This window comes from Meriones unguiculatus, chromosome 4 (assembly GCF_030254825.1).
Source record: "Meriones unguiculatus strain TT.TT164.6M chromosome 4, Bangor_MerUng_6.1, whole genome shotgun sequence".
NCBI lineage: Eukaryota > Metazoa > Chordata > Mammalia > Rodentia > Muridae > Meriones > Meriones unguiculatus.
Window position 1 is genome coordinate 133548192 of NC_083352.1, and position 27859 is coordinate 133576050.

General features: G+C 42.3%; 1 protein-coding gene across 5 annotated transcripts in view; it reads left to right on the forward strand.

Moving 5' to 3' along the window:
• Positions 1-95: 95 nt before the first annotated feature.
• Dzank1 (double zinc ribbon and ankyrin repeat domains 1) overlaps positions 96-27859 on the forward strand; it is a 50140-nt gene continuing 22376 nt past the window's right edge. Inside the window, exons 1-10 of one of the 5 annotated variants that reach the window (XM_021636821.2) lie at positions 96-239; positions 2210-2326; positions 4954-5107; positions 13477-13591; positions 14470-14566; positions 15540-15664; positions 18761-18846; positions 21136-21253; positions 22548-22661; positions 24032-24124. In XM_021636821.2, coding sequence (XP_021492496.1) covers positions 2218-2326; positions 4954-5107; positions 13477-13591; positions 14470-14566; positions 15540-15664; positions 18761-18846; positions 21136-21253; positions 22548-22661; positions 24032-24124 — 1011 coding nt within the window. In that variant the 5' untranslated portion in view covers positions 96-239; positions 2210-2217. Of the gene's footprint in view, positions 240-273; positions 668-2209; positions 2327-4953; positions 5108-13476; positions 13592-14469; positions 14567-15539; positions 15665-18760; positions 18847-21135; positions 21254-22547; positions 22662-24031; positions 24125-27859 lie in introns of those variants that run through there. The other 4 variants (XM_060383145.1, XM_021636819.2, XM_021636822.2 and 1 more) reach the window with 4 other exon arrangements.

The window sequence follows — 27859 nt, forward strand, 5'->3', positions numbered from 1 at the left end:
GCATATTCTTGGACACCTACAACACTGCGTCTCCGAAGGAGCTGCAGGCGGGTACCAGACGGACTCCGCGGCCAGAGACAAGGGCGGGGCTGGTTGCTAGGAAGTCGATTTCCCTGCCAATCATCTGCTCGGCTCCCGGTGGGCGGAGCGCGTGCTGCAGCGTCTGTGGTAACGCAAGCTGCTGCAGCAGCCATCGTGAGACGGCGAAGAGAGCAGACGCCCGGTTGGCGGCGGCGAAGGTGCGTTGGGGGTCCTTACTTCTGACTCTGAGGCTGGAGGAGGGTGAGGGGAAGGGTCTCTCTCACTTGGTTAGCAGGGATCCAGGCATCTCTGACTGCCTGGCGAGGCCGAGGACAATGGCGCAGATCCTGTCTGGGCCGCGAAGAGATGGTCCAGGTGAAGGATGTTGGGCGGTGCTAGTGGCATGACATTGACAGCATGCTGCAGTATGGACCCAGCGAATCAGCCTTCTCTATTTCTTCGCGTGAGGTCCGCTGACCAGCCCAGCCTTCCAAGGGCAGCTAATAGCTAACCGTGAGCTAATCAATCTCTATCCAATTATGTTTATTTAGAATGATGTTTTCAGATATCTTTATTTTAACTGCGCCTCGCTACAAAGGAAATGAAAAGATAGACAAATCCCTCTACGTCATCTTTGAAGAGTCAGGTACCTGTTGGTTTTATTCTTGGCCTTCAATCTGGAACAAAAAGGCATTAAATTCACCTTTTAATTTAATTATCCCACTTTCCAAAACAAGATACATCAAAACGCAAAGATGTTCAGAGCAGCATTTTCAGAATTCCAACTGCCAAGCTTGAAAAAACAAAGCAGTAGCCTCGCCATCGAATAACAAATTTTTACATGAAAAATTGTAAATGAAAATGAGGATGCTGGAGAGGAGGGAGGGAGGGAGGGAGGAAGGGAGGGAGGGAGGGTGGGGTTGGGACGGTGGGGTTGGGACGGTGGGGTTGGGAGGGAATGGGGGAGCAGGATACAGCTGTGATACAGAGTTAATAAAATGTAACTAATAAGAAAAAAATAAAAATTAAAAAAAAAAAAAAGAAAATGAGGATGCAAGGCCGAGCAGTGGTGACGCATGTCTTTAATCTCAGCGTTTGGATCTCTGTGAGTTTGAGGCCAGGCTGGTCTACAGCGCGAGCTGCAGGACAGCCAGGGCTATTACACAGAGAAACCCTGTCTCGGGGGGGGGGGGGGGGGGGAGGGGATGTTGATTATAAAAGTAGAATGAGGGGAGGGAGGATAGGGTGAAGAGGGTGGGAGGGACGGAAGGACTGGGAGGAGAAGAGGGAGGGGGCTATGATCGGGATGTGAAATAAATATATAAATTAAAATAAAAATTATAAAGTAATTTTATAATTACTATTATTATTTTAAAATATTATTAATATTATAAAATATTATTATTTTATATGCATATGTATATTTGCATATGATCAATGAAAATGTATGTTGTAATTGAATGATTATGTAGCCACAGTCATTGAAGCAGCAATGCAAGGTACAAATACTGTGCTAACAGGACTCCTCCCCACCTCAAAGAAAAGACCCATAAATTCTCAGTCCTGCTAGTTATTTACAAAACAGTAGAGCAAATAGGAAACCGTGTTTGTTGATTTGTATTCATGTCAACTTCCTTCTATTGAGAACTGCCGTTCTGCAGTCTTTGCAGTATATTTTTAGATATACAATACACCGTAATCACAAAGGTAAGACTGGGGGGCTTAGGACTTCCTTTGAAAATTGGCTCCAAATAATTTATGCTACATGCAAAGTTACCAGTTCCCTTTACGTAATGAGCTGCCTTGAAGGCAGGAGAGTGAGTATGTATGTTAGCACCAGCTGAAGTAGTAAAGAGGGATGATCTTCAGCTTAGAAGATAGTGCTGGATTCTCTTCTGCCTCATTCAATTACCTTCCCTTTTAAAGCAGCTCCAGTCTCCTATCAGATTCATCTATTCGTCTTTATTAGATGTCATAGGTAAATATCCAACACCGGACCTCAACAGCAAACATATGGCTGAAGTGTAATAATTTCATTCATTAACAGGGCATTATCTGTAGGTGGTATATTAATGATAATATCTTTAGGCTTTCCTGGCTTGCTACATTTAAAACAAGTGGTACTCTCTAGTTTTTGTGTTCAGACATAGGTTCATATGGAATTTTTATCTAATTTTTTTGATCTAAGGAGAAAACATGACTGCTGGTTCAGTGTGTGCCCCTCAGATCATACCGCTGCGCGTGCCTCAGCCTGGAAAAGCTAACCATGAAATCGATACCAATACTCTTTTGGAAATGAAATCTGGTAGGAAGCATATGTATTTTGAATTATTTAAAATAACATTGTCATACTCTGTGTTCATGTGTTGCTGATTGAAATCTTTGCCATGTTTTCTATATTGAGGCTATAAAAGTTTGTAATTCTTACACAAAATGAAAAGTGTTGTTATTTGATAGTTTGTAGAGAGGTATGTATGTGTTTGTTTTTGTGAGACAAGATACTACTATGTAGCTGAGATCAGCCTTGAACTCAATGTATAGCCCAGCTTGACTCGAATTTGCAGCAGCCCTCCTGTCTCAGCCTCCCACATCTGAGATTATACCACTTTGATTAGCATATATTTAAATAAAAATGAGCAGGTTGCTAGTTGCAACACCTTCTTGTCTCACCTGAGTCAAGGTAAGATACCCAGTTGTGTCTCCAACTTTTCTCAGGATGCTTAGTACTTTTCTAGGATAATAAATTTGACCTACAAATATAGATTTGTAGGTAGAGATTTAATTTCAGTTTGACAAACTCGATGACCTTGGGCACAATTTTCTTTTCTTTTGTTTTTTTTTGGGACAGAGTTTCTCTTTGTAATAGCCCTGACTGATCTGGACTCACTAGTGGACCAGGCTGGTCTCAAACTCACAGAGATGCGCCTGTGAGTTCTCTGCCTCCTGAATGCTGGGATTACAGGCGTGGAGCACCCCGCCTGCATCCTTAGTTTTTCTGAGTGCCATTGTCCTCATGATAAGATGGGAGTAATCATACCTACCACTGGGAGCCTCAGGAGGATTAATAAGTTGCTGTATACTGCTATATATCCACCGCCATATTAAGTTGGTTACGGGAGGCATGCATGATTTCACTCATAATAAAATACATTTTAACTATTACAAAAACAAAGTAGTAGATAGCATTTAATATTAAATCTGATTATGTATATATGCATATAATCAATGTAAAGAAATTTTATTGATAAGACATGTAAACAAATATTTGTATTAAAAGGCTTTTAGATTATATGTATGAATATATTTAGACATATTTGGCGGGGAGAGAAAGGAAGGAAGGATGAAAGAAGAAAGTTTACAGCAGAGAGCTTGTGAATATGACCAGGGCCCTGGGTTTCAATCCCCATTGCTGCAAAACTTACAGATAAAAAACAAACGAAAGAAAGAAAATACTAATGTTTTTTTGTATGTAGAAAATCTAGACTTTTTTCTTTAAAGACTTGAAAGTTGAGGTGGAATGCTTCAAAGAAGGATGGGGAGTGGTGGAGTCAGGGAGAGAAGACAGGAGAGGATAGTAGAAGGGATGAATAAATGTGAAAGTGCCATAATGAAACATTTTTATAGGTAATGAAATACAAAGGTCATTTCCATAAATGAAAATAAGCTTCTAGCACCCCATTATTTGCTCACTGGGAAGAACTTTTCTCTTGTCTGATGAAGTAGATTTGATTGTTTATTGTTTGTGTGTCCTCAACATATGATCTATGAAGAAAAAATATGTGGGGTAAGACATAGAATTGCTATACAAAGAGAAGGGAAAATAAAATATAAAAAGTATGTTTGCACAGATAGGAATTTTTTTTTCAAAGATACCTGATATGCCATGGCTGCCTAGTATGAAGGCCACCCCATTTTACAACCACTTTTAACCTTTTGAATTTTGAATTACATCTGCTCATTATAATTAAATGTTTCTAAGAAGTACAGGAATCATTTACTGAGACTGAATAAAATATTTCATAAGAAATGCTTCAAGGGGCTAGAGAGATGACTCAGAGATTAAGAGTACTGGCTGTTCTTCCAAAGGACCTGAGTTCAATTCCCATAACCTACATGGTAGCTCACAACCATCTTTAATAAGATCTAGTGCCCCCTTCTGGTGTGCAGGCACACATGCAGGCAGAATACTGTATGAATACTAAATAAAAATCTAAGAAAGAAAGAGAGAGAGAAAGAGAAAAATTCTTCAAAAAAGTGGTTTTGCTGTCCATGTGGTTTGTCCTATCTTAAGACTGACCTTTGTTCTCCGCATATTATACCTACGGAATTGATGAAGAGTGCAGTGGGTCAGGGTTGCGGGCTGTCTACTCAGTCCAGCAGAAGTTAAACCACATGTTGTAAGCATATAAGTCAACAAATTTGGTGCATATTAAGATGTTCAGAGCCATTTCAACTGGAAGGTCAATAGTTACTTTACTTTTCCTAAATCTTCTTTCTTCTACTCCCATTTTCTTTCTTAAGAGTATGTTTTTATTTTCTATGTATGGGTATTCTGTTTACGTGCATGCTGTGTATTACATGCACGCCTGCCTGGTACCTACCGAGGCCAGAAGAAGGCGTTGGATCCCTTGCTACTGGAGTTCCAGACTGCTGTTAGCAACTATGGGAGTGCTGGGAATTCTTTGTTATTTATCAAGTTCTTTAATCTCTCAGGTACTCAATTGCCATCTATAAAATGGGTACAAATTAGGACCCATTAGTAATAGAAATGAATACATGAAGTGAGCTCTTTCATGCAAAGTACTATGTTAGCACAGACAACAGAATCATTACTCACTTACTGTGTGTGTATGTTCTTTTTAACAGACTATAGGTATTCAGGGACTTGTTATTTCAGTGTTAATTATGGTTATCCTGTTCTGTATTTTTCAGATACCCCAGATGTCAACATATATTACACCCTGGATGGCAGCAAACCTGACTTCCTAAAGAAAGTTGGTTCTGGTGAAAATAATACATTTAAGTATATAAAACCAATTACTCTGCCTGATGGAAAAATACAAGTTAAAGCTGTTGCTGTCTCTAAGTAAGTTAAGAACATGGCAGGCAAACAAGCATCGTAGATTCACACTAATTTTTTATATATATTATTTGTTTTGTTTTGTTTTGTTTTTTGAGACAGCTGTTTGGGAATTCTTTTTGTAGACCAGGCTGGCCTTGAACTCAGAGATCCACCTGCCTCTGTCTACTGAGTGTTTGGATTAAAGGCATGTGCCACCATTTCCACCTACATTTTGTTCATTTGTACATTTTATTCATTTCTTTTTGAGAGAATAAAAGGCATTAATGAAAAACTATGCTAATTTTAGCATATGTATTATTTGCAATTTATTGAGGCATAAAGTTCACAAATCATAAGTATATAGCTCAATAAATATTGAATATATTAATAATATTTTATTTCAAATTCCACACTGGAATTCTGGGGGAAAAGAGCTTTCTGAAGAGCTTCTGTTGGCACTGAGGAAAGTGTTGTTTAGTTGACGGTTCTTTTATTCTCTGGATTATGACATCATTGTTTCACTTTGTATTGACTTAACTGATGTTCAGAGCTCATTTTAACTTGTTCAAAGTTCCATTTCAACTTGGAGATCATTAGCCACTTTTTCCTAAATCACTTTTTCTCTTAAAAATGTTTGTTTATTTGTTTGTTTGGTTTGTTTTTGTTTTCTTGAGACAGGGTTTCTTTGTGTAGTCTTGGCTGTCCTGGAACTTGGTTTCAGAGAGATCTGTCTTCCTCTGCCTCCTGGCTCTTGGGACTAAAGGCACGCACCATTACGCCTTGATTATTTTCTTTCTTTCTCCCTTTCTCTCTCTCTTTCCTTCTTTCTTTTTTCTTTCCTTTTTTATGTTTGTTTTTTTGTGACAGGGTTTCCCTGTGTAGTTGGCTGTCCTGGACGTATTTTGTAGACCAGGCTGGCCTTGAACTCACAGAGATCTGCCTGCTCGTGCCTCCCCGAGTGCTAGGATTACAGGCCTTGCCAGGCTGCTTGATTATTTTCTTACATTTTCTTTTATATTTACTTATTTATTCTCTGTTAATGTGTGTATGAGAGAGAGACAGAAACAGAGAATTTCTTATCAGAGTATGGAAAGAACACAGTGGGACAAGAAGGGGAAAGTACTTGGGGTCATGCCAGGAAGGGGAGGGTTTTGTCAAAGGCTGACAGCCCACACTGATGATCTAATTCAGTGTCCACTCCTCCTCTGATTCTTTAAAAGCCTTCTTGTGGTCAGCAGCGTCCTGTCTCACCAACATATTTTGTCGTGTTTTGGCATGGCTGTGCAGAGTTTCCCTTCTCTACCACTGACCTTACATAAGGGTCACAATATATTAAGCCAAACAGGAACAAAAACAGTCTGGAACTATGGATGGTGTTTTGTGAGAAAGTAGTGAACAAGCATTTGCTCACCCCAGATGGGGAACAAAACAGTCCAAAGTAAAGCTACTACCAAAACCCAACTTGATGAAATAGTAGGACTTATTGGGTTACTCATTAAGAATGCGGGGGAGGCTGGACTACTTATAGGAACAGAAATGACTCAAAGACAGCTGCAGTCCCAAGAGCCCACCCCAGTGTGCCACTCAAATTGGATCCCTGCAACCCACTTCACAACCAGTTTGCAGGCAGCTTGAGATGTCAGTCAGAAAGCGTCTTCTGGGCAGCTCCGCTGGCCTTTGCCTCTTCCAGGTGGTTTAGCTGGTTTGCCCTCTTTTAGACAGCTCTGCTTATAGCTCAGCAGTCCTTACTGGGTATGTAAGCTTAGGGAAGAGGGGACCTAGTCAGTCTAGTTCATCTGGGGGACTTCTGAAGTTACTGAGTTGTTTACCTTCTGAGTTTTATAACTGCCCTGAGGAGAATGGAGTGTCTCCCCTCCTTTAGAACATCCCAAGTCTCAACAAGCTCCTCTCCAAGACAGACTGTTTCTCTCGGAAGAGCTTGCTACACAATTCCTTTGTAAGCAAGTGAATAATTTGGGGACCTCAAATTCCTCTAAGAATAATTATTTTCTTCAGTAGACTCATGAAGGACCCCCAAGTTTTACAACCAGGGTTGATAAAACAAACGTAAGTAGACTACCAGCATATCTCATGGGTCCCCATCTATAGCTTCTTGAAATACAGATACACACACACACACACAAATACACACACACACAGAGAGAGACACACACAGACACAGACACACACAGCCTTAAAATATCACCTTCCTAGCTGGAGGCCATGATTGAAGCTTGTTGTATAGAGACCCTGTTCAGGAGGTAACCAGTGGAGAGATCGGAATGCCATGTCTACAGGCTGCAAAGGGGGGGGGGGGAGTCTGAGAGAAGTTACTGAGCCTGAAGGAAGAGCACAGGACTTGGAAGCTGCAGCAGCCACTTTTGTGTTCCTATGAGCAGAAATTTGAGAACAATTGAAAAGGGAAGACTTCATTTGCCTCACATTTTATGGGTATTAACCCATCCAGGTGGGAAGGGAGTAGTAGAAGAGAGACACGGTCATATTATTGCCACTGGGAGCAAAGAAAAAGAGTAGAGGATTACAGGAAGGGGTCAGAGCAAGATGTAGCCTATTTTTCCTAGTGACCTGCTTCCGCCAGAGGCACCTCCTGCCTTTCACTATTTTCCAGTAATGCCGATTAAGTCAAGACACAGGATACAGACATCCCCAGAGTGCGCTGTACTAATCCTTTAGGCCTCTGAAGATCCAGTTAAGTTGACAAGATTATCGCCACAGAGATTTGAAGATTTTAATCCTACTTAGTCATTTAGTCAGTGTGACCTTAATTGTATGGCTTTCGTTTTCTTTATGTGTTAGTCCTCATTTCTGAAGTTGCTAGAATTTCAGAGATGACTGAATTCAAGAGTTTGTTTTCTGGGTGAATAAAATATGAGTAATTCTTTTATGTTCCTAAATTCAAGGTTCTCTGGGCATAATTCTTCTCCCATGAAACATTTGGTAATGTCAGAAAACATTTTTAGGGGCCTGGGAAGATGGCTCAGTTTAGGTAAAATGCCAGCTGTTTCAGCATGAGGACCTGAGTTTGAATCCTTGGTACCGACTTAAAAGCTAGATAAGTGCCTGTAATGCCAGCTGTAAGTAGCAGTGGACACACCCAGGTCCCTGGAGTTCACTGGTCAAGACAGCATAGCTGAATAGGTGAACCCTGGGTTCAGTGAGAGACTCCTTTAAAAAAATAAAGTGGAGGCCAAGATTAGTGGCTCACTCCTTTAATCCCAGCAGCTGGGAGGCAAAGGTAGGTGGATCTCTAAGTTTGGGACCAATTTGCTCTACACAATGAGTTCCAGGATAGCCAAGGCTCCATAGAGAAACCCTGTCTCAAAAAACCTAAAAATAAATAAATAAATTGGAGATGTGGGGAGGGTGGCTCAATGGATAAAGATGTTTGTAGTACAAGTGTTTGGTCGCATTTGATCTCCAGAATCCATGTCAAAAGCTGCACATGATGTTACACTGTAAGCCCACAGGGAGATGGAAGGCAGAGAGATGAAGTGGCCAGAAGCTTGCAGCCCAAGTAGGCTGCGGTACATAGCTCATAAATACCAGGAACCACCCTCCCTCAGGACAAGGCGGAAGGAGAGAACCAACTTCTGAAAGTTGTCCTCTGACCTCTTTATGCATGTGTGGCCCATTGTCTCCCCGCCCCCCCCCCCGTGATGTATGCATTTATATACACACACAAGTAACTAAAATAAACAAAGTGGAGAGTGATAAAAGATGCCTCACCCCCGTCTCCAGCTCACACACACACGCGCACCCATACACACATACACGCACACACCCCACATAAACATGTACATTTACCACATGGACACACGTGCAAAGCAACATTTTGGCTGCCACTAGGAGTATTACTTGCTCCTAGCCTCTAGTGTAGAATGGGTCGCGTTGCAGCTGATCGTTTTTATAATGCAGAGGACAGCTTCTATGAAAAAGAATTATCTAGCTTCAAATTTTAATAGTTTTCAATAGGCTGAAAAAACTCAACCCAAACCAAATTGTGAATTCTCATTGACACAGCTTTGTAATTTCCCTGTAGTCATTCAGAAAATTCTGTTTTGCAGTGCTGAAAATTGAAATCAGGGCCTTGCACTTGCTAGGAAGACATGTGCTATGCCGCAGCTCTTTAATTCTGGTATTTCATTGAAAGGATAGCATTTGTGAAGCTTACGGTATCCAGAGATGACATTTAAGCTGGCATAAATTATAATTTATGTTGGTACACACATATATAAGGTCATTATCCTGAGCCCTAACAGAAGTATATGTGTGTTTCAAATGCACCTTAGGCTCTGAGTAAGAATTATAACTCTAGTTTCAAACCTAATTCTTTTTGGGGGCATGGAGGGATGTATTTTTGGGTTGAAATCCTTCTGTCTGCCATGCTGCTTACGCTGGTCTGTGGGCTCTTATAGGCTAAAAAGAGTCTGTGGGCAAATGCCTTAGCTGGGTCTCCAAGGGCAGGGCCATCTGTGGTAGGGAGATAACCTGGGCCTTAAAGGATTGGAACAAGTGGCTGAGAACCAGTGTGACCTCGGTGTGTGCTCTGACTGCAGGGACCTTAGAGAAGTGTGCTAAGACGGACAGTGGAGGTGAATGAAGTAACTCGCAGATAGGTCACCTTACCTGCATTCAGAAGAATCTGGAGCGTTGGTCACATTTTAAGTGCTGTGAGTTCCTTCAGGCACCGAACATGGAGGTATTCACTAAGCATAGAAAGCCGAGTGTGTTTGTTACGTTAACACAGTCACTCCGATGGTTATTTAGATGAATTTCATATTTCTGAGATTTTTTTTTCTACCTTCTAAAATATAGCTTTCCACTGCCTGGAATGTGGATGTCAGCCATGTTGGATCATGAGAACAGATGCAATGTGCTAGGGATAATGGAACAAGGAGATGGAACGTTGACCCCATGACATCTATGTTAGTTACTTTTCTTAGTGCTGTGATAAAAATACCTGACAAGAGCAACACAAGGAAGGTGTGGCCCATGGGCGAAGGGAATTCATAGTGACAGGATCATGTGACAGCGGTCACATTGCATCAACAGTCAGGAGGCAGGGTGGCAGTGGATGAGGGATGCTGGAGCTTAGCTCGCTTTTTTCTATTTTCAAGTGCCCCAGCCTACAAGCAGGGTGGGTTGTCTTATCCCGATTAACCCAATATAGGAACTCTCATACAGACGTGCCAGAGGCTGGTTTTTTAATGTGAGTTTAGAGCCTGTCAATAGCCAACATTAACCATTACAACAGCTCTGCTCTATACCCTCTGTCTTAGTCAGTGTTCTAGTGTTAAGAGACACCATGAGCACAGCAACTCTTATCAAAGGAAGCATTTAGCTGGACGCTGGCTTGGTCTCAGAGGTTTAGTCCATTGCCATCATGGTGGGGAGCACAGCAGCATGCAAGCAGACACTGATGCTGTAGCAGAGAACCATATCCGGACCCGCAGGCAGAGAGACACAGAGAGTGAGCAGAGAGACTCTGGGCTTGGGATGGGCCTTTGAACCAGTTACATAATCCCTCCAACAAGGCCATACTACCAAATCCTTTAATTGTGCCACTCCTGGTGACAAATCTATGGGCCTATGAGGACTATTCTCATTCAAACGGGCATACTATCTTTGGGCTGCTTACACGTGTTACTTCTGTTTCTTTTGTTTGCTTGTTTGTTTGTTTTCTTTCCAAGACAGAGGGTTTCTCTGCCCTGGCTATGCTGGAACTCGCTCTTTAGACCAGGCTGGCCTGAACCTCTGTAGTTAAGCCTGCCTCTGCTTCACAAGTGCTGGGACTAAAGGCATGCACCACCATGCTCAGTGCGGCTGCTTTTTTTTTTTCAATTGTTATTATTTTGATTCTGGTTGTAGTATCTTAACACACATGGGAACACTCAAGCAAGTATCCACAGAAAACATACTCAGGTGCAATCAGTTGTCAACAGGTTGGCAATATCCAGTGGCATTGGTATGTGTAGGAATCAGACCCCTTACATGATGTCCTTGGGGATGTACACTATGAGAGTGGGGGAAGGGAGAGAGGTTGGTTCCCATTGGCCCAAGAGCAAGCACTTGTGAAAGAAGTCACCCAGCCCTAATTCCGATGGCACCACGTGAAAGACTTCCCGAGAGAGCCGCCTGGCTGAGAGCAGGTCCACGCGAGGATGAGGGTTAAGGGTAGTTCCTGGGCAGGGTGCTGTGCAGCAGTAGGCACAGATGACCCAAGTGACAATGGGGTAAGGACACACTGTAGAAAGGGGGATTTTGGCTTTGCGTGAATGTTTAATGGATCAGCAAGAATAGAAAGAATGCAACAGCATTCTAATTTGTACTTTAGAGATTTATGTTAGAAGGGCTTCGCCTTTCAAAGGATTGCCCCTTCATTTGAATTTTCACCTTCCTCTGAGCAACTAATAGCAGCACTGCTCTTGTACATAAACCCTGCATTGTGCTCACTAGTAACTCACCCACTGTACTGCTCACAGTAAAACTAAACCCCTCAGATGAGAAGAGCCCTTCAGTAAAGCACACAGCAGTCAAATTCGCGGCACTGGATGCGATGCCAGAGGCCCAAGCATTCTAAGTGAGGACTCTCTACTGGAACAAGCCTTATATTTATATTATTTGTGCTGATTTGCTCTGGGTTGTTTTGGGGTGTGTGTGTGTGTGTGTGTGTGTGTGTGTGTGTGTGTACGTGTGTGTACTTGAAACAAGCTAGGGTCATCTAGGAAGAGCCTCAAATGAGAAACTACCTCCATCATATTGACCTGTGGGCAAGTCTGTGGGGCATTTTCTTTATGACTGATTGGTGTGTGAGGGCGCAGCCCACTGCGCGTGGTCTCACTCCTGAGCAGATGAAGCTGGATCGTAGGAGAAGGGTAGGTAAGCATGCCATGGGAAGCAAGCCAGTGAGCAGCACTCCACAGTCTCTGCCTCAGTTCCTTCTCCAGGTTTCCCCTTAAGCTCCTGCCCTAGATTCCCTCAACGATGAGGGTCATGCAAATAAACTTGTTCTTCCCCCAAGTTGTTTTGCTCTTGAAGTTTTATTACAGCAATAGAGAGCTAAAGTAGGACACCAACAACAGTCAGATCTGTGGAGCTGAACGCTAGAGGCCCAAGGACTGCAAGTGCTGGGCATCCACCCATACACACCCCTTGTATTCGTTCATATTATTAAAATGACATTAATAGAAATGAAAGCTAGCTTATTTTTAAAAAAGAGCTCAAGAATGAGGTCATTAAGATTTTAAATATAAATACGTAAGTACATTTTGGATACAAATACCATGTGTTTCATGATAAGTGTCAGGAAAATAGCCAAACTGTCTGTCCAGAATTCTGGTCTCAGAGAAAAGACCAGAGATAATTACAAAGAAGATGCTTCATAGCAGGTCCATTTTAAAAACAACTCTGATCCTTTGAGAAAAATCACTTCGGTCTTTTTATAAGATTTTTCTATTGACTTTTTTATTTATAAACTATCTGTTGTCTGTACCATTGTAGTATAGATTGTGTTTATTTTCTTCTACTTTTATTTTTATTTTACGTTGTATGAGTGTTTTGCCTACCTGTTTGCCACATGCATACAGTGCCCCTGAAAGCCAGAGGAGGGCATCAGAGCCCCTGGGGCTGGAATTATAGACAGTGATAAGCCCCCATATAGGTGTTTGGAATTTAATTCAGGTCTTTTGGACTAGCAGCCAGTGATCTTAACCATTAGTCCCCACGTTTACTCTATCATTGGATTGTAGGAGAGCTCCTCCAGGCCTTACAAGACTGACAGAAAGGGAAAGCAAAGGGTGTATATATGGCTCCTGGAAACTGTTTGCTTGCTTGCCTGCTTGCTTGCTTGCTTGCTTGCTTGCTTGCTTGTGAGACAGGGTCTAAGTAGCCCTGGCTAGTCTTGAACTAGGAGTGATCTTCCTACTCCAGCCTTCTGATGCTGGGATTACAGACAGTTGCCCCTGTGCCTGGATTTTCAGGAATGTTTTTAAAGATCCAGAATGAGGATACAAGAAATGCAGACTGCTTTACTAGGCTTGAGCTTCTTGAGGTTGAGGCCAGTATAGTGAGCACTAAGGCCACTGCAAGAGAGCCAGGCAGAATGAGGAGTGCTGCACTCTGGCTTGCAGCTCTGTGAACAGCACCGGGCTGGAGCAGGGTCCACAATACCATGGCCACGGCTGAGGGCTGACATTGCCCCAGCCCCTCAGCCCTCAACCTCCTTAGCTGAAAGTGTATTTTCATTTTCCAGCTTAACATAGAACAGATCTAGTGGCTACAATAAGGAACTTCAGTGGCATCTTAACTGCTAGCCACCTCTCCCTTAAATGTTGGTATAATATACTCTCTTCTTTCTAAAATATAATTTTCAGAGACTCCAGACAGAGTGGGATTGTAACAAAGGTGTTTCAGGTGGACTATGAACCACCGAAGATGGAGTCTTCTGAAGACAGTGTTGAAGATTCTCTCAAGGGCTTTTCAAAGCAGGCGAGTAATGAAACAGAAGACTTTCAGATTGTTGGTCTGTGTTTCATGCCTTCTTGCTCAGTGGGCACATCCTCCCTTTCACCACACCACTTCTCCTCTCAGTCAGTCCTTATGATTAAGGTCAGGAACAGCCATTGTGAAGAATCTGTATTGATTCCCAGACTTGGTCAAGCCTCTTGTCTGTCTAAGACCAGAACTCTGACTCAGCACTGTCACTGCCTGTGTTCAGGTGTCTGCAGTGACTCTACCTGTGATCGAGGCCATTAGCCTGCCACCCAGAGAATCTGGGCTTTGTCTGCGAACTCTGCATAATGCCAGATAAATAAGCTATGTGCATCTTCCCTATCCCTGCACCAGGCCTTCTCTGGGGAAAATCAATCTGAGCATGTGATTTCTTGGTTTCTTCTCAGCTTTTCCCATTTGCATGCTCCAAGACAGCAGTTATCAGAGCTACCGTACTTATTAGAATAGCTTGAGGACAGGTAAAAAAAGCAATGGGTATATATTTGGGAAGTGAAATAGTCAAGCTAGTAGACCATTGCAGTGTGTTTTTATCTGACCCCACACTATTTTTTTCCCTCTGACTCTGGTAGTCTTATGATATTACTGTCTCTGATAATGGCACTATCCATGTGCTATAACCTGTGTCTTGTCTTGTCTGCTTGACCTGGTGAGGCCTATCAGCCAGACATGCTGCTCACCAAGTAGCCCAGACACAAAGCTGTGGGTTTCTAAAGGAAACACACATCACTTTATAAAAACCACTATAATCACTTTCAATTAAGAAGTGTTAGCCATGACATTGTCTCTACCATAACTTCTGATTTCCGTACTCTAAATGTATATAATCAAGTGATGCATAATCTCTTCATTCCTAGGAATTAAAGAATGGGTTTGTCGGACCCAAATTAAGGAAGAAGTATAAGAATGCCGAAAATAAATCAACTTGGAACGTTAACCTCAGACGGCTTGCAGGTATGGTGGGATAGAAGGAAGCCCACTGAGCAGGCTCTTTGCATGCTCACTCCATGTTTCTTGTGTCCTTGTGTTGAAATAAGAAACCCAGTAAGGCATGCTACCATTTCAATTTTCATTTTTCTAGGCAGCAGATTAAGGCCATGAGAGATAAGCAAGCAGTTTGGTAAATTTGGTTTATTGAATAATTGTATTGAAGGGACCATGGAGTTCCTGACATAAGACAGAAAGGAGTCACCGAGTTTGGGGAATGGGTGGTGTTTGGGTAAAATGTAGACAGGACTTTGATAGAGTCGGGCAAAACTGAGCTACATAAGAAGGATCGCGTTAGATACAGATGCCGGTCTGGTTACTCAGGAAACCACAAAGGTGCACTTAGAATGTGTTCAGAACATGCTTAAAAAATGAGCCTGTTTTCTTATGTCTTGGGGGGGGGGGGTCAGTAAAATAGCCTATCGGGTAAAGCATGTGCCCTGCTAACATGATGGCTTGAGTCTGACCTTGGGACCCATCTGCAATGAGACAACCATACTCCCAAATTTTGTCCTTTGTGGCATACATGCACCCCACACACAATAATGACAATAATAATAGTATTGGGCTTTTTGTTTATTTGTTTTCTAAAACAAAACAAAATAAAAAACAAAGTGACTAGGTTCTTCTAAGAAAAGTTGAGGTCTTATATGAAATCCGACAGCAAAGGTTCTGGAATCCTCAGTCAGGAAGCAATAGCCATGTAAAGAAGAGGCTGCCACAGGTTTCTTTCTAACAGGGAAGGTCATTTTTTCAGACTGGGTTAATTATTTCTTTTTCAGTTCTAGTTCACTGACTTGGAAGGGTGACTTTATGATAGGTGCTGCTAGAAAGAATGTGGTGTGTAGTCCTTTCCTGGAAGTTTCAGGCTATGTGGACATATTTACATGGCGTTATATGGTAATGATAATCACAAAACAATATTCTTATATAATTATAGACCTCAAGGTAGGCGAAAGAGCAGACGCTAAAACTCTGAAAGATCTTCGCTTCTCAGAGAGGCCACTGGAAGTCCCAGCCTACCACGAGGGAGCCGCTTCTAGACTGGCTACTCACCCGTCCCAGGTAACGTCAGTGGAAATTCTTCAGAGCAGCCAAAATGCCTCAGGCATTTCAGTGCTTCCCAGCTGCTTTCAGACAGCATCTCTCAACCTTTAGCCGGGTTGCAGTCGGTGTCCTAGCTCTGGAAATACTGTGTCCAAAGGGGAAAACCTCCATGTTCATAGAGCTGTCCTTTCTAGCGACTTGAGGCAGGTAAATAATAATCAAATAAAAAGTCACACTTTGTTGTTATTGTTGTTGAGACAGTATCTCTCTGTGTAACCCTAGCTGTCCTGGTACTTGGTCTGCCGACCAAGCTAGCCTCAAACTCAGATTCACCAGCCTCTGTCTCCTAAGTGTTAGGATTAAAGGCATGCACCACCACCTCCCAGCTATACACAAAAACATTTAATCAGTGGTCATGCATAAGATACACTAGGTGATGAGGTAGCACAGTGGTTCTCAGAGTTGGTCCCCACACCTGCAATATCATAGTCACATAGAAGTCCATTTGGAATGCACCTTCTCAGGCCTCAGGCCAGCCCCAAAACAGAGACTGTAGCTTTGGGGCCAAGTGTCTGCATTTAACTCAGCCATCCTTCTGGACTAACATTAACTTCAGGGTCAGGCCGCAAAGTAGATGATAAATGATCAATGACAGCCAGCTTTAGGGTAAGATTACCAAGTTTGTAGGTTCTGTGGTGGTATAGAATGCCAGAGCCACCCAGAACGGTCATTCTCATCTGCAGCCACTGACAAGGACTTCCAGTTCAGTATTGGCACCTTATGAATTTGTACGAGAAATTAGAGACCTACATCTTCATCTTTGCTAACCTAGTTTAAGATCTGAGACTTAATCCAGAAGCTGAGCCAGTATGGGAAGCACGACATAAGCTATACAGGCCAAATGAAATTCAGGGGCTCACAATAGTTAGCCAATAAATCACCAGTTTATGACTTCTGGCACAGGCCATGTTTGATGTAATACAAAAACATTAAACAAACAGCAACAAAACAATAACAAAATCACAGGATGCTCCTCATTGTCTATAGAAGTAAGCTGAAATCCCAAGCGTTAGTGCCCACACTGCTGATGTGAACTAACGGCTGTATGAGCTGCAGCATCATCCTCAAACATGAGTACTATAACCCCTCACATGGTACCTTGACAGCACCCTTCCTCTGGAATGTATGTAAAAATCCATGCCTCCGTCCAGGCACAGGAATATTAGACAAAACCAGATTTCATGTTCATGCCTTTTGCTAGGAATTGCTATGAGTTAACTGTCAGGTTCTTTTGTTTTTTTAAACAGAATCTTGTGATATAGTCTTGGCTGGTCTGAAACTATGTAGACCTGGCAGATGGTTAAATTAAATTAAAATATAATTACATCACTTCCCTGCTTCCAACCCCTCTCATGTAATATTTCCTCTCCCCAACACTCCAAACCATGTCCTATTCCTCAATTGTTTTATATATTGAGGTATCAAGGTGATAGATTCTGCCTCTTGAATTCTAGGATTGCAGGCATTTATACCTGGCTGACCTATTGCTCTTTAAATTCTTTTCAAGGCAATAATGATGAAGAAGCTAGGCAGTGGTGGCACACCCTGTAATCCCAGCACTCGGGAGACAGAAGCAGGCACATCTCTGTGAGTTCAAAGCCAGGCTGGTCTACAAAGAGAGTGCTAGCACAGCCAGGCCTACGCAGAGAAACCCTGTCTTGAAAAAAAAAAAAAAAAAGATGAAGAAAGAAAGCACTTCAAATTACATGTGACAAAGTGGACATAACAATTAAATGCAAACTATGATATTAGATCAGATCCTAGACCAAGAAAAAATATGTAGCCATAAAGGATACCATTGGCACAACTGGCAGTATCTAAATGTAGATTTGTGGATTAGATGACAGCATCACCCTTAATTGTTCTGACTTTGATGTGTGGTTGTTCTTGGGAAATGCATACTCAGCTACTTAGGGACAAAGGGATACCATTCCTTCATCTTATTCTCATGTGACTCAAAGAGAATAAAGGAATATGTAGGAAATGTTGGCATAAACAATTGTTTAACCTAGGGGAACAGGAGTTATTTTTGCTATTTTGATAACATTTTTGAAAGTTTGCCATATCACAATAAGATGTTACATGCTCAATGTGGTGGTTCTCTTCTTTAATCCCTGGTTTCAGGAGGCTGAGGCAGGAGAAAAACATGGCCAATCTTGTTTACATAGCAAGACCCTGTCTCAAAATAATATTACAAAGCTACCATGGAATGGGCATAGCATGGCCCAACTCATAGGGTTACTGTGAATGTAAGGGAGATAATGAGTACAGCATGCCAGTGCGTTTACTCTTAGTATAGTATGGCTAGCTTCTCACCTTCATGCTTCTTTTTCAGACATCCTTTCTGTCCCATTCTGTAGACCACATCACAACATATGCATGCCAGTACGGGCCATGCGTTGCCCTGCCATGGTACCTGTGTGTTTCCTTACTGTGGATTCCTTTTGTCTTTTGTCTACTTAACGCACTTTCCTCTACTTTCCTGTGTCCATCTTGGTTGTTGCCACTTCCAAGAAGTGCTTCTCCCACGAAGCCTGCAAATGTGAATATTCTCTCTTCTGGTTCCCATGGAACACAGCACAAGTCTGTTATCTTGCTGGGTCCATAGATTTGAATTATTTTGTACAGATATGAGGGGTGTGCTGTAGGGACAGGGGCCATGTTATATTTTTCTTTTTTACCCTTTCTCTGAACCAAACACAAAAATTAATTCAAATAACCTATTTGTATAGATGAATCTTTTGCGTTACTAGAATAATATCTTTAAGACAAATGGATACTAACTTTAGTCTTCCAATTCTAAAATATGGTCTGTCTAATAATAAATTCAGATATCTTTTATTTTAAACTTTTGTTTTAAATAAACTATACATATTTGCTCATGAATAGCAAGCATTTAGTAAATTCTTATGTTGCTTTCAGGGTACAAAGACTTTTTCCTATGATTGTTTTAAAACATGAATGTTGGTAAGTGTATTTTGAATGGACTTTTCCTGTCCAGTAGCCTTTACCACATTATACAGAGCGTGTGTCTGTCTGTGTTCTTGGTTTTAGTCCCCTGGCTTTGCACACATAACGGGCCGGAAGAGTCTGACAAGCACGGAGATCATGAGGATCCAGAGGGAGACAGACTTCCTCAAGTACGTGTCACTTTCTCTACTCTGTCTTAGATCCTTCAATGTTACACATGACCTGTGAGATTTAAAATGAAATGTAACACTGTCTTGGCCCGTTCCTACTTTTTGAAGTTGAATTTGTTGAGACAGGGACTTGCCATGTAGGCCTGGCCTGGCACTTGCTAGGTACCAGGTTGGCCTCAAACTTGAAACAATTTTCTTGCTTCAGACTCCTGAGTGTTGGTATCTTCCATGCCTAGAAAATGTTTAGTTTTAAAAACACGTGATTAGGAAAAGAGGCCAGGACTGGAGAGGTGGCTCAGTGGTTAAGAGCATTAGTTTCTCTCACAGGACACCTGGTTTTAATTCCCAGCATCCACATGTGGCTCACAGCTGTCAATAACTCCAGTTCCAGGGGGTCTGACACACACTTCTGGCCTCTGTGGGCATGGGCATGTATTGCAGGTAAAACATTCACACACAGAAAACAAAAATTATAAGTAGAAAAATTTTTTAAAAGAAAAAAGATGCTAAATACATAGCTGTAAAGAGTATGACTCACACATGTATAGAAAACTAACACTACAATCGCAGTCAACTATTGCCCTGGTCCTTATCACTCTAGCAAGGTGTGTGCTGATTCCATATGTGAGGTGATAAATTAGCATGTACTCTTTCCCCACTCCCCAGGCTTCATTGATGCAGCAAATTGTTTTCTGAGTGGCACATGTTGCTGGCATCCTTCTGCTGCCAAGCATTTTGTATATTGCTGCTTCTATTGGCTGGGCACCCACAGTTTGCTTACCCACTCACTTAGGTGGACACAGGCTCCTCCACGTGTTGGCTAACAGGCCAAACAGAAAACTAGTGTGAACATCTGTACCCAAGTCACTGCGTGTGCTTTGGCTTCCTTGTCCTTTAAGGGAATGTCTGGAAGGAGAATGACTGGGCCAAAAGAGATGTACCACCTACATTCACCTCAGCAGGGTTGCAGAATTCCAGGTTTTACGTCTTTACCAACACTTCATATTTGCGGACAGTCTAGTGCGCTTGTAGTGGCATATCATTGTGATTCTAATTTATAATTCCCTAGAGATTAATGATAGGCATCTTTTAGGTACTTATGTGTCATGTATAAATCTTTGGCAAAGAGTCTATTGAAATTTAAAGTGGTTATATATTTTATTATAGGGTTGTATACGTTCTTCTCAGATATGTGTTTTATAAGACTTTTTAATCTTTAGCTCTGCAATTTGATGAAGTCCAATTTACTTGTTTCTCTTTTATATATAATTCCTAGCTTGTCATATTTATGAGAAACTTCACACTTGGGCATGTGTCATATGCCTTAAGGATGCTGAAGTAGGAGGATCACAAGTTCTGGCCTAGCCTGGGCTTTTATAGCAAGTTCTAGGCTAACCTGGGCTATATAGCAAGTTCCAGGTTAGCCTGGGAAAGCCTCTCAGCCTAATCACAACATGGCAACGAACACAGTTCATGGCATTCATGGACTGACCTTCAGAGTCTATTGTCTGGTGACATGCTCCACCAGCCAGGCTCCACAGCCTTCATAATAACAGAAAAAGGACTAAGCACTGAAAAGATGAGCCTGTGAATGGCACTGCAGATTCAAATCATAATATCGTGTTGTAATATCGACAGCTCACAGCTGTCTCACAATGCAAAATGCATTCTGTCCAAGTGTGAAGCTCCATAGTCTTAATAGTCTTTTTAAAACCATTAAATATGAAGTTGTTTGAATGAAGTTCAATATGAAGTTGTGTGTCCTGTTGTTGAGTTTACTCCTATGCCACTGTGGAATAACCTTCTTTAACCCTGGTGTCACCCTTTGCTCAGACATCTACTTGCTCTACTGATAAGCAGCCACTTCTGCCCTCTTTACTAATATCTTAATGACATACTGTGTCTTTTAATTCACTTTTGTTCCCCTACTCAATGTTGATTTCTTTTAAGCAAAATATAGTTAGGTCTTACTTTTTAAAAAGTTATGTCAGACAATCCCTGTGTTCTAATGAAAGTATTTAGAAATACACACACACATATACGTTTCTTCTAAGAGCTTTCATGTCGTGTGCATTCGTGCATGTGTGTATGTGTGTGTGTATTTAATTAGGGTTGCTTGCATGAGCATGCACTACTGTTCAGTAGGCATATCACTGATAAATAAAGGACTACTCCCCTAACAGCAGTCCTTGGGGAGGGGTCAGGAGCTAAGGCACCCTCCCATCCATTGGATATATACAGATGTTAGTGCAGACCCTTCTGGATAAGTGGAAACCTGTTTTGTTGTAGGTGTGCCCACTGTCTGGCTTCCCGTCCATCTGATCCTTTTGCTCGCTTCTGTCAAGAATGTGGCGCTCCTGTCCCACCCATATTTGGCTATCGACTTCCACCTCCAGAAGGAGCTCAGGCAAGCTGCACAATGTTTGAAAACATTTGTTTCTGGTTTATGTCACCTGTATGAGTAGCCATGACGAGGCCCTGTCACATGAGCCCCAAACATAAACACTCATTGAAGAATGTGAACACATTGACCTCTTACTACCCAGATCCTTCTTGAGAATCGAACACTCTTCCAGCAGGGTTTCCTTTGTATGGCCTTGGGGAAGACATACTGAGAAGCAGACTGAAGCCTTACTTTTTTCATGGGACAAGGTTGGCCCAAAACTGTGCTTAAGTACCTCAAGCTTGTAAGGCTTTGCAGGGAGGTGTTTGTGTGGCTAGACAGACTGTGAAACTTAAGACTGGAAGCTTTTGCTTATCTTGAGCTTTCTTTCACCTACACATGCACTTTGAGGTGTGTGATGCTTGGGTACCCTGAGAACATGTTGAAACATTACAATTAGGTTATTTGTAAAATCCTGGGCATCGGACTGGGAGAACGTCCCAGTCGGTCCAGTGCTGCTGGACTTGCAAGCAGGAGGACCTGAGCAAAGTCCTCATCTCCTAGCTCACAGCCAGCCACGAGGCTACAGGCTTAGCATAATCGGTGAGCTGCAGGCCAGTGAGAGACTCCATCCCACAGATCGGCATTCCCGATGATGACACCTGACGTCATCCTCTGACCTCCACACACACAAACCTGTGCATCCATGCACACCTGCACATACATGAACACATACATTTTAATATTTTTCAGAATTTCATGCATGCACACTACCCCATATTACTTCCAACCCTCTCTATCCCAACACACACATACACCATTTTTTTCAAAAGCTAAAATAGAAATCATAATAAAAGCAAAACAGTCTACTCAAAACATAATGAAAACAGTAACAAACAAAAAAGTCCTTGGGTTCTTCACCTGTCTGTTGATTATGTGAACCACTGGTCCTTTCGTTTGCCGCTGAGATTGTCGTCTTGACGATGTGAGGCAGACCCTGTACAGCAGCAGCCGCAGAAGTGCTGCTGTTCTCAGCCTGCTCTGTCCCGGAGGAGCCACTGCCCAGAGCAGGCAGAAGAGAGCAGCTTGTAAGAACCACTGTGCTCTTAGACAAATGGGCATTTTCTGGAAATTTTGGTTTGTTGCTCACCTTTGGCTTACAGCCGTATTCTAGAGTAAACAGGCTTTTATTCTTAATGGCCATAAAACAATAGGAAAGGTAATCATTTTAAATGTTTCCCAAGCAAAACCAACCTTAGGAACTAAGTCATGTCAGCTTTTACCTCCCAAGGCAAACCTGCCCTTTTCCTTTGAGCAGATGGGCCTGTGCACAGAATGTGGAAGTATGGTTCCCATGAACACTCCCATCTGTGTGGTGTGTGAGGCTCCTCTTGCTCCACAGCTTCGGCCACAGGCCAGCCTCCACCTGAAGGTAAGGAGTGTGGTTCTGTGGAAACATGAATGTGATACACTGAAAGTAATGTCTGAATATTGTATGCCTGTCTTCATCTGGTGGGGTGGAGTAATGTTTGGTAAACTATTGTCTTGTGAACAACCCCATTCTGGCCTGAATGTAGAACTTGCCTATAGGATCTGTAAGAGAGATGCCTATGCATATTTCCCAACACAAATTGAGGATTAATTGTAATATAACTACTTTAGATGTTTTACCTACATATTCACACTTCAGAATTGTGGTCAATACTGACTTAAAATTGTTCACTGAAAGTGGCTTCATGTTTTTGTTTGCTCAATCTGATGGTGGCTTCCTATTTTGTAGAAAAAGAGTGGTTAGAACTAGTCATACCCTGGCATCTCCGTATGCTTCCCCTTCCCAGCTTCATGCAGTGGCTTCTTAGGGCTTCTTTGTGGAGTAACTGCCCCTGCTGCACACTGCCCCTGCTGCACACTGCCCGGCCTTAACTGCCCTTCCGAAGCTGTGATGCAAGCATCCACGACCCCTCCTCATTCCATCTTTCATGGCTGTAAAACCAGTATCTTGAGGATGATGCTACTGAATTCTGTTGCTAGCTCCAGATAAACTCTGGCCCTCCACCACTGTTGGCCTCTGTGCTCCTTGGTGGCTGGACCGACCCAAGTTGTGGTAGTTCTTTCCAATCAATTTGCATTTTACAAATTGGACTCTTCTGTGGGTGGGGTCTTGCCCGGTAGGCATTTTCCTATTATTCTAGGGCAAAAGATGCAAAATGGGAGTTTCTCCTTAATTGTACTAATCTTATTAACAGTCACAGTCCCCACGCCCCAGTTCGTCCCGTTAACTCCATCTCCTCCCTTCTGATTTATAGCTGTCTAGTGTCATCTCTATTTTTGTGTTGCATCTTAACTTGTGGATTGACTTAGGAAGTTGCATTAATATTTTTTCTGACAGACACTTCTTCCACTTCTATCTAAGTCATAACCTACTGAACAAACTTTAATTCATATTAGCATAAAGTCTCAGGACCCAACAGTCTTGTAAATCCACAGGCTATGCTTCTGCTGGTCTCAAGTCTTTTTCTCTTTACACTGTAGGCCGTGAGGTAGAGAGGCTGCTGACTATCAGGTTCTCCACATGGGGGAGGGGAGCGCGATCATTGTAAACTTTCAGATTGTCTTCCTCAAACCTTGTTTGCTTGTAGTTCTGTCTCTTGAAACTGTGTTCATTGGTCTGGCGCTATTACAGTAACCCCAGACCAATGCGGTGTCCTTCCTGGGTACTGTAATGCCAGTGGCTAGCCAACAGGATGATGGGGCGCCTTCACTCTGTCTTTGCTCACTCTGTTTGTAATTCCTGTTGTCAAGGAGAAGGTGATCTGCCGCACCTGTGGCACTGGGAACCCTGCTCATCTGAGATACTGTGTCACCTGCGAGGGGCCCCTGCCTGCAACACAAGAGGTGAGTGGATTGCATGTGAATGTTCTATCTTTGTGGCCTCTGGGTGCTCGGGGATGATGTTAGTTGAGAAGATGTGCATGGGAGGGCCGCAAGATGGCCCAGCGGGTGAAAGTACTTGCCACAGAAGCTTGGCATCCCGAGTCCCGTGGGCTTCACATGAGAGTGAGAGTAGAGAACTGGCTCCAAAAATTATCCTCTGCACTCCACTGCAGACGCTTTAATAGGTGGTAATTCTTCTGATACCTGAACATTGGACAGCTTTCCACTTGTTTCAGTTTTTTTCACCCACACGGGTATTATTATGCATTGAACCTTACAAATACTTCGTACATACTACCTTATGATGTCACCTTTACTGTCTGCAGAGTCTATGGTTTATGCTTCTCTTTTACTTGATAGTATGGGTGTCCTGTCCCCCTCTTCCCGTCAGGCCAGAGATACGTGAACTCTGTGGTCTTTTTAAAGTCTTCACATTTTATATCATGGTTTTTATTTTGCCTTTTAGTCTTTTCTTCTCTTTGCTTTGATTTTAGTTTGATCCTCTTTTTTTAAATTTCTTTTTGTTTATTTGTTCACTTATTTAATTTTTTTATATAGGTTCCCACTATGTAACCCTGGCTGCCCTGGAACTCACTATGTTGACCAGGCTAACATCTACCTGTATCTGCTTCTTGATTAGTGGGATAAAGGTGTATGCCACCATGCTTGGCCTTCCCCTTCTCTTCCTTCTCCTCCTCCTCTTCTTCTTCATCTTCATATTTTCTATTTAGTATGTGTGCACACGTGCACATGAAACTCAGAGGAATCAATTTTTCCTTCTACCATGTGAGTTCTGGTTGTCAGGCTTCGCAGTAAGAACCTTACCTGCTGAGCCAGATCTCCAGCCCCTTTCTAACTTCCTGAAATAAAAAACTTCAGATCATCAACTTTAAAGTTTGATCCCAGAATTCAGAGTACAGGGACAAAACCAACTCCCAAAGTTGTCCTCTGTGGTAAGCCTAAGTGCACACACAGTCATGCACACACACACACACACACACACACACACACACAAATAAAATAACTTTAAAATGAGACCGTGCCTCACTCCAGCTGTTATCAAAACGACAAAAGTAACATATGTTGGTGAGTCTGTTGAATAAGAAGAACCCTTATACACTATTGATGGAAATGGAAATGAATAAACATATGGAAAACAGTCTGGAGATACCTCTAAACATTAAAAATATATCATCATGTGATCCAGCAGTCCCACTACTGGATACATCCAAAGAAGATATATCAGTATGTCAGAGAAACAGTTGGATCCCTGATCATTGCAGTTCACAAAAGCCCCGGCACAACATCAACCTGGTTTGTCAGCAAAAGAACAGATAAGGAAAACGTGGTATGCATACTGGCTAGAATACCGTTCAGCCTTTAAAAAGAAAGACATCCTTTCACCTGTAACATGGAGACATTATGTTCAGTGTGAAATAAGCCGGGCACAGAGTCTGATAGTCAATGATCTCACATACATGCAGGGTGTGAAAACATCATAAAACAAACAAAGCACAGAGACTGTTAGACGGTGGTTTGGGGAGAAGTTGTTGAAAGGTACACTATGCTTCTGAGGAAACATCTGAGAGCTCTACTGTACATCACGATGACCAGTGAGTTCTCCCTACCTGTGTTCTTGAACATCGTTACTCACCATATCTTTGAAACTTTCTAAGAGACTGAAAGTTGTATTCGTACCATCAAAAAAGGATAAGTACATGAGGTAATGCATATGATCAGTGGTGTAGAACAGTTGACCATTCCTCAATACATCATGTCATGCTCAAAACATATACAATTATTACTAATATATTTTATTATGTGTTTGAGTGTTTGCCTGAATACATGCACACCACGTGCATGCGGTGCCTACAGAGACGAGAAGAGGGCATGGATTCCCTGGGTCTGGAGTTACAGACAGCTGGCCTCTGCCATGTGGGTGCTGACCCCTGGCCCCATGGAAGAGGAATCAGCGCAATACCTGCGGCCCACTATATAAATTATTCTTGTCAATTAAAAAGTGTTAAGTGTCCCTGTGGGGAAGCCCCTCCACTGTGATTCAGATCCAGTGTTTGTGTCGTGTGTTTCGGTAGGCACATTAAAGTGGTTGTGAAAGTATGCTTTTTGGTAGGTCACATTTCCCCTGGCCTCATCCTTCCTTATAGGTGTTCACATTCTGTACTTAAACACTGCACACCCTGGCAGGATGTTATAACCCTGCCTTAAAAAGTTTGAGAAAAGTAAGGGCAAAAACAGTGCTTGATTCAGAAATACTGACTTTTGCCTCCCACTTGGCATGTGTTGTGTGCTGTGTTCTTAGCCCCAGGCCAAAGGCTAAGATTGGAACTAAATTTGCATAACTCCCCTCTAGCTTGTGTGTACTTGTCCACTCTCCAGAGCCTTCATGCGAGAGCAGATTTTATAGCTGTGCAGTCTTACTCCAGTGCCACATAAGTAAAATCTACATAGGTTTAAAAAAACTATCTTCATTGCATAGGTATATTTTCAGAACCAAGTATGGGAACAGGCTAATGAGACTGGCAAAATTAACCAGAACACACACGCATCAAATCTGTTGTAAATTGGGGGAATCTTGAATTTGTTGTAGCTGTTTTTTTGGTAATGTGGGTTCAGATTTTATAGCATTCTCTCATCTTGAAATTTCACTGTTTCCCAAAGCACCTGAGAGAATGATAGTGAGGTTAAAAAACACAACAGTAAAAAATTGTGGCACTTCTGGAAATCCTTCTTGGAGTGAGAGTTCCCATAGACTCAAGTAAATTTCTCATCAGAAGATTTAAGTTTTTGGCTAGGGATAGCTCATTTGGTAAAGGGCTTGCCGAGTATCCCCAGGACTCTCTTGAGTTTGAGTCCCAGCACCACATCAAGTGGGGGTAGTGGCACCCATAATCTCGGCATCTGGAGGTGGAGGCAGGAGGTCTGAAGTTCAGGGTCATTCTCCATTTGAAGCCAGCATGGGATACACGCAACTCTGACTGTGGAGATGCGCTACTGTAATCCCAGCGCTTGGAAAGCCGAAGCAGGAGGAGTGTGATCTTGAGGCTGTCCTGGATTATAAGAGCAAGACCCTGTCTCAGAAATAATTTAAAAGAATTTTCTTTCTGCCTTCTTCCCTCCTCTTATCCTTTTTTTTTTTTTTTTTTTTTTTTTTTTTGTCTTCTGGACTTCTTATATCAAAAGTAAGACATTTTAAATCAATTATATTAACTGCCAATGATATGGTTCTTCATTTTTTGTCTTCATCTATCAGCAAAAGTGTTCAGGAACAATAGGGTGATTGAAAATATGTATTTATTTTCTTTTACACATGTGAGTGTTTTGCCTGCACTTGTCTGTGCAGCATATGCATGTCTGATGACCACGGAGGCCAGAAGAGGTCAATGGACCCTGGAGCTGTAGTTACAGAGGACTGTGAGCCTCCACGTGGGTGCTGGGAATCAAACCCTGGCCTTCTGCAAGAGAAACAAATGCTCTTAGCTGCTAACATATCTCTCTAGCACCCCCAAATTGAATGTTTTCAAAAATACATTTGTGTCTGAAGGGCTTATCAGGATTCACGTATTAGAATGATGGTGTTTATGGAAATGGCAGAAAGTAGCAATGCATGATCAGTTGGATAGCTTCCTGTCTTGTCTTTGTTTGGCAACATTGACTGATATGATGGGGAAGATGTTT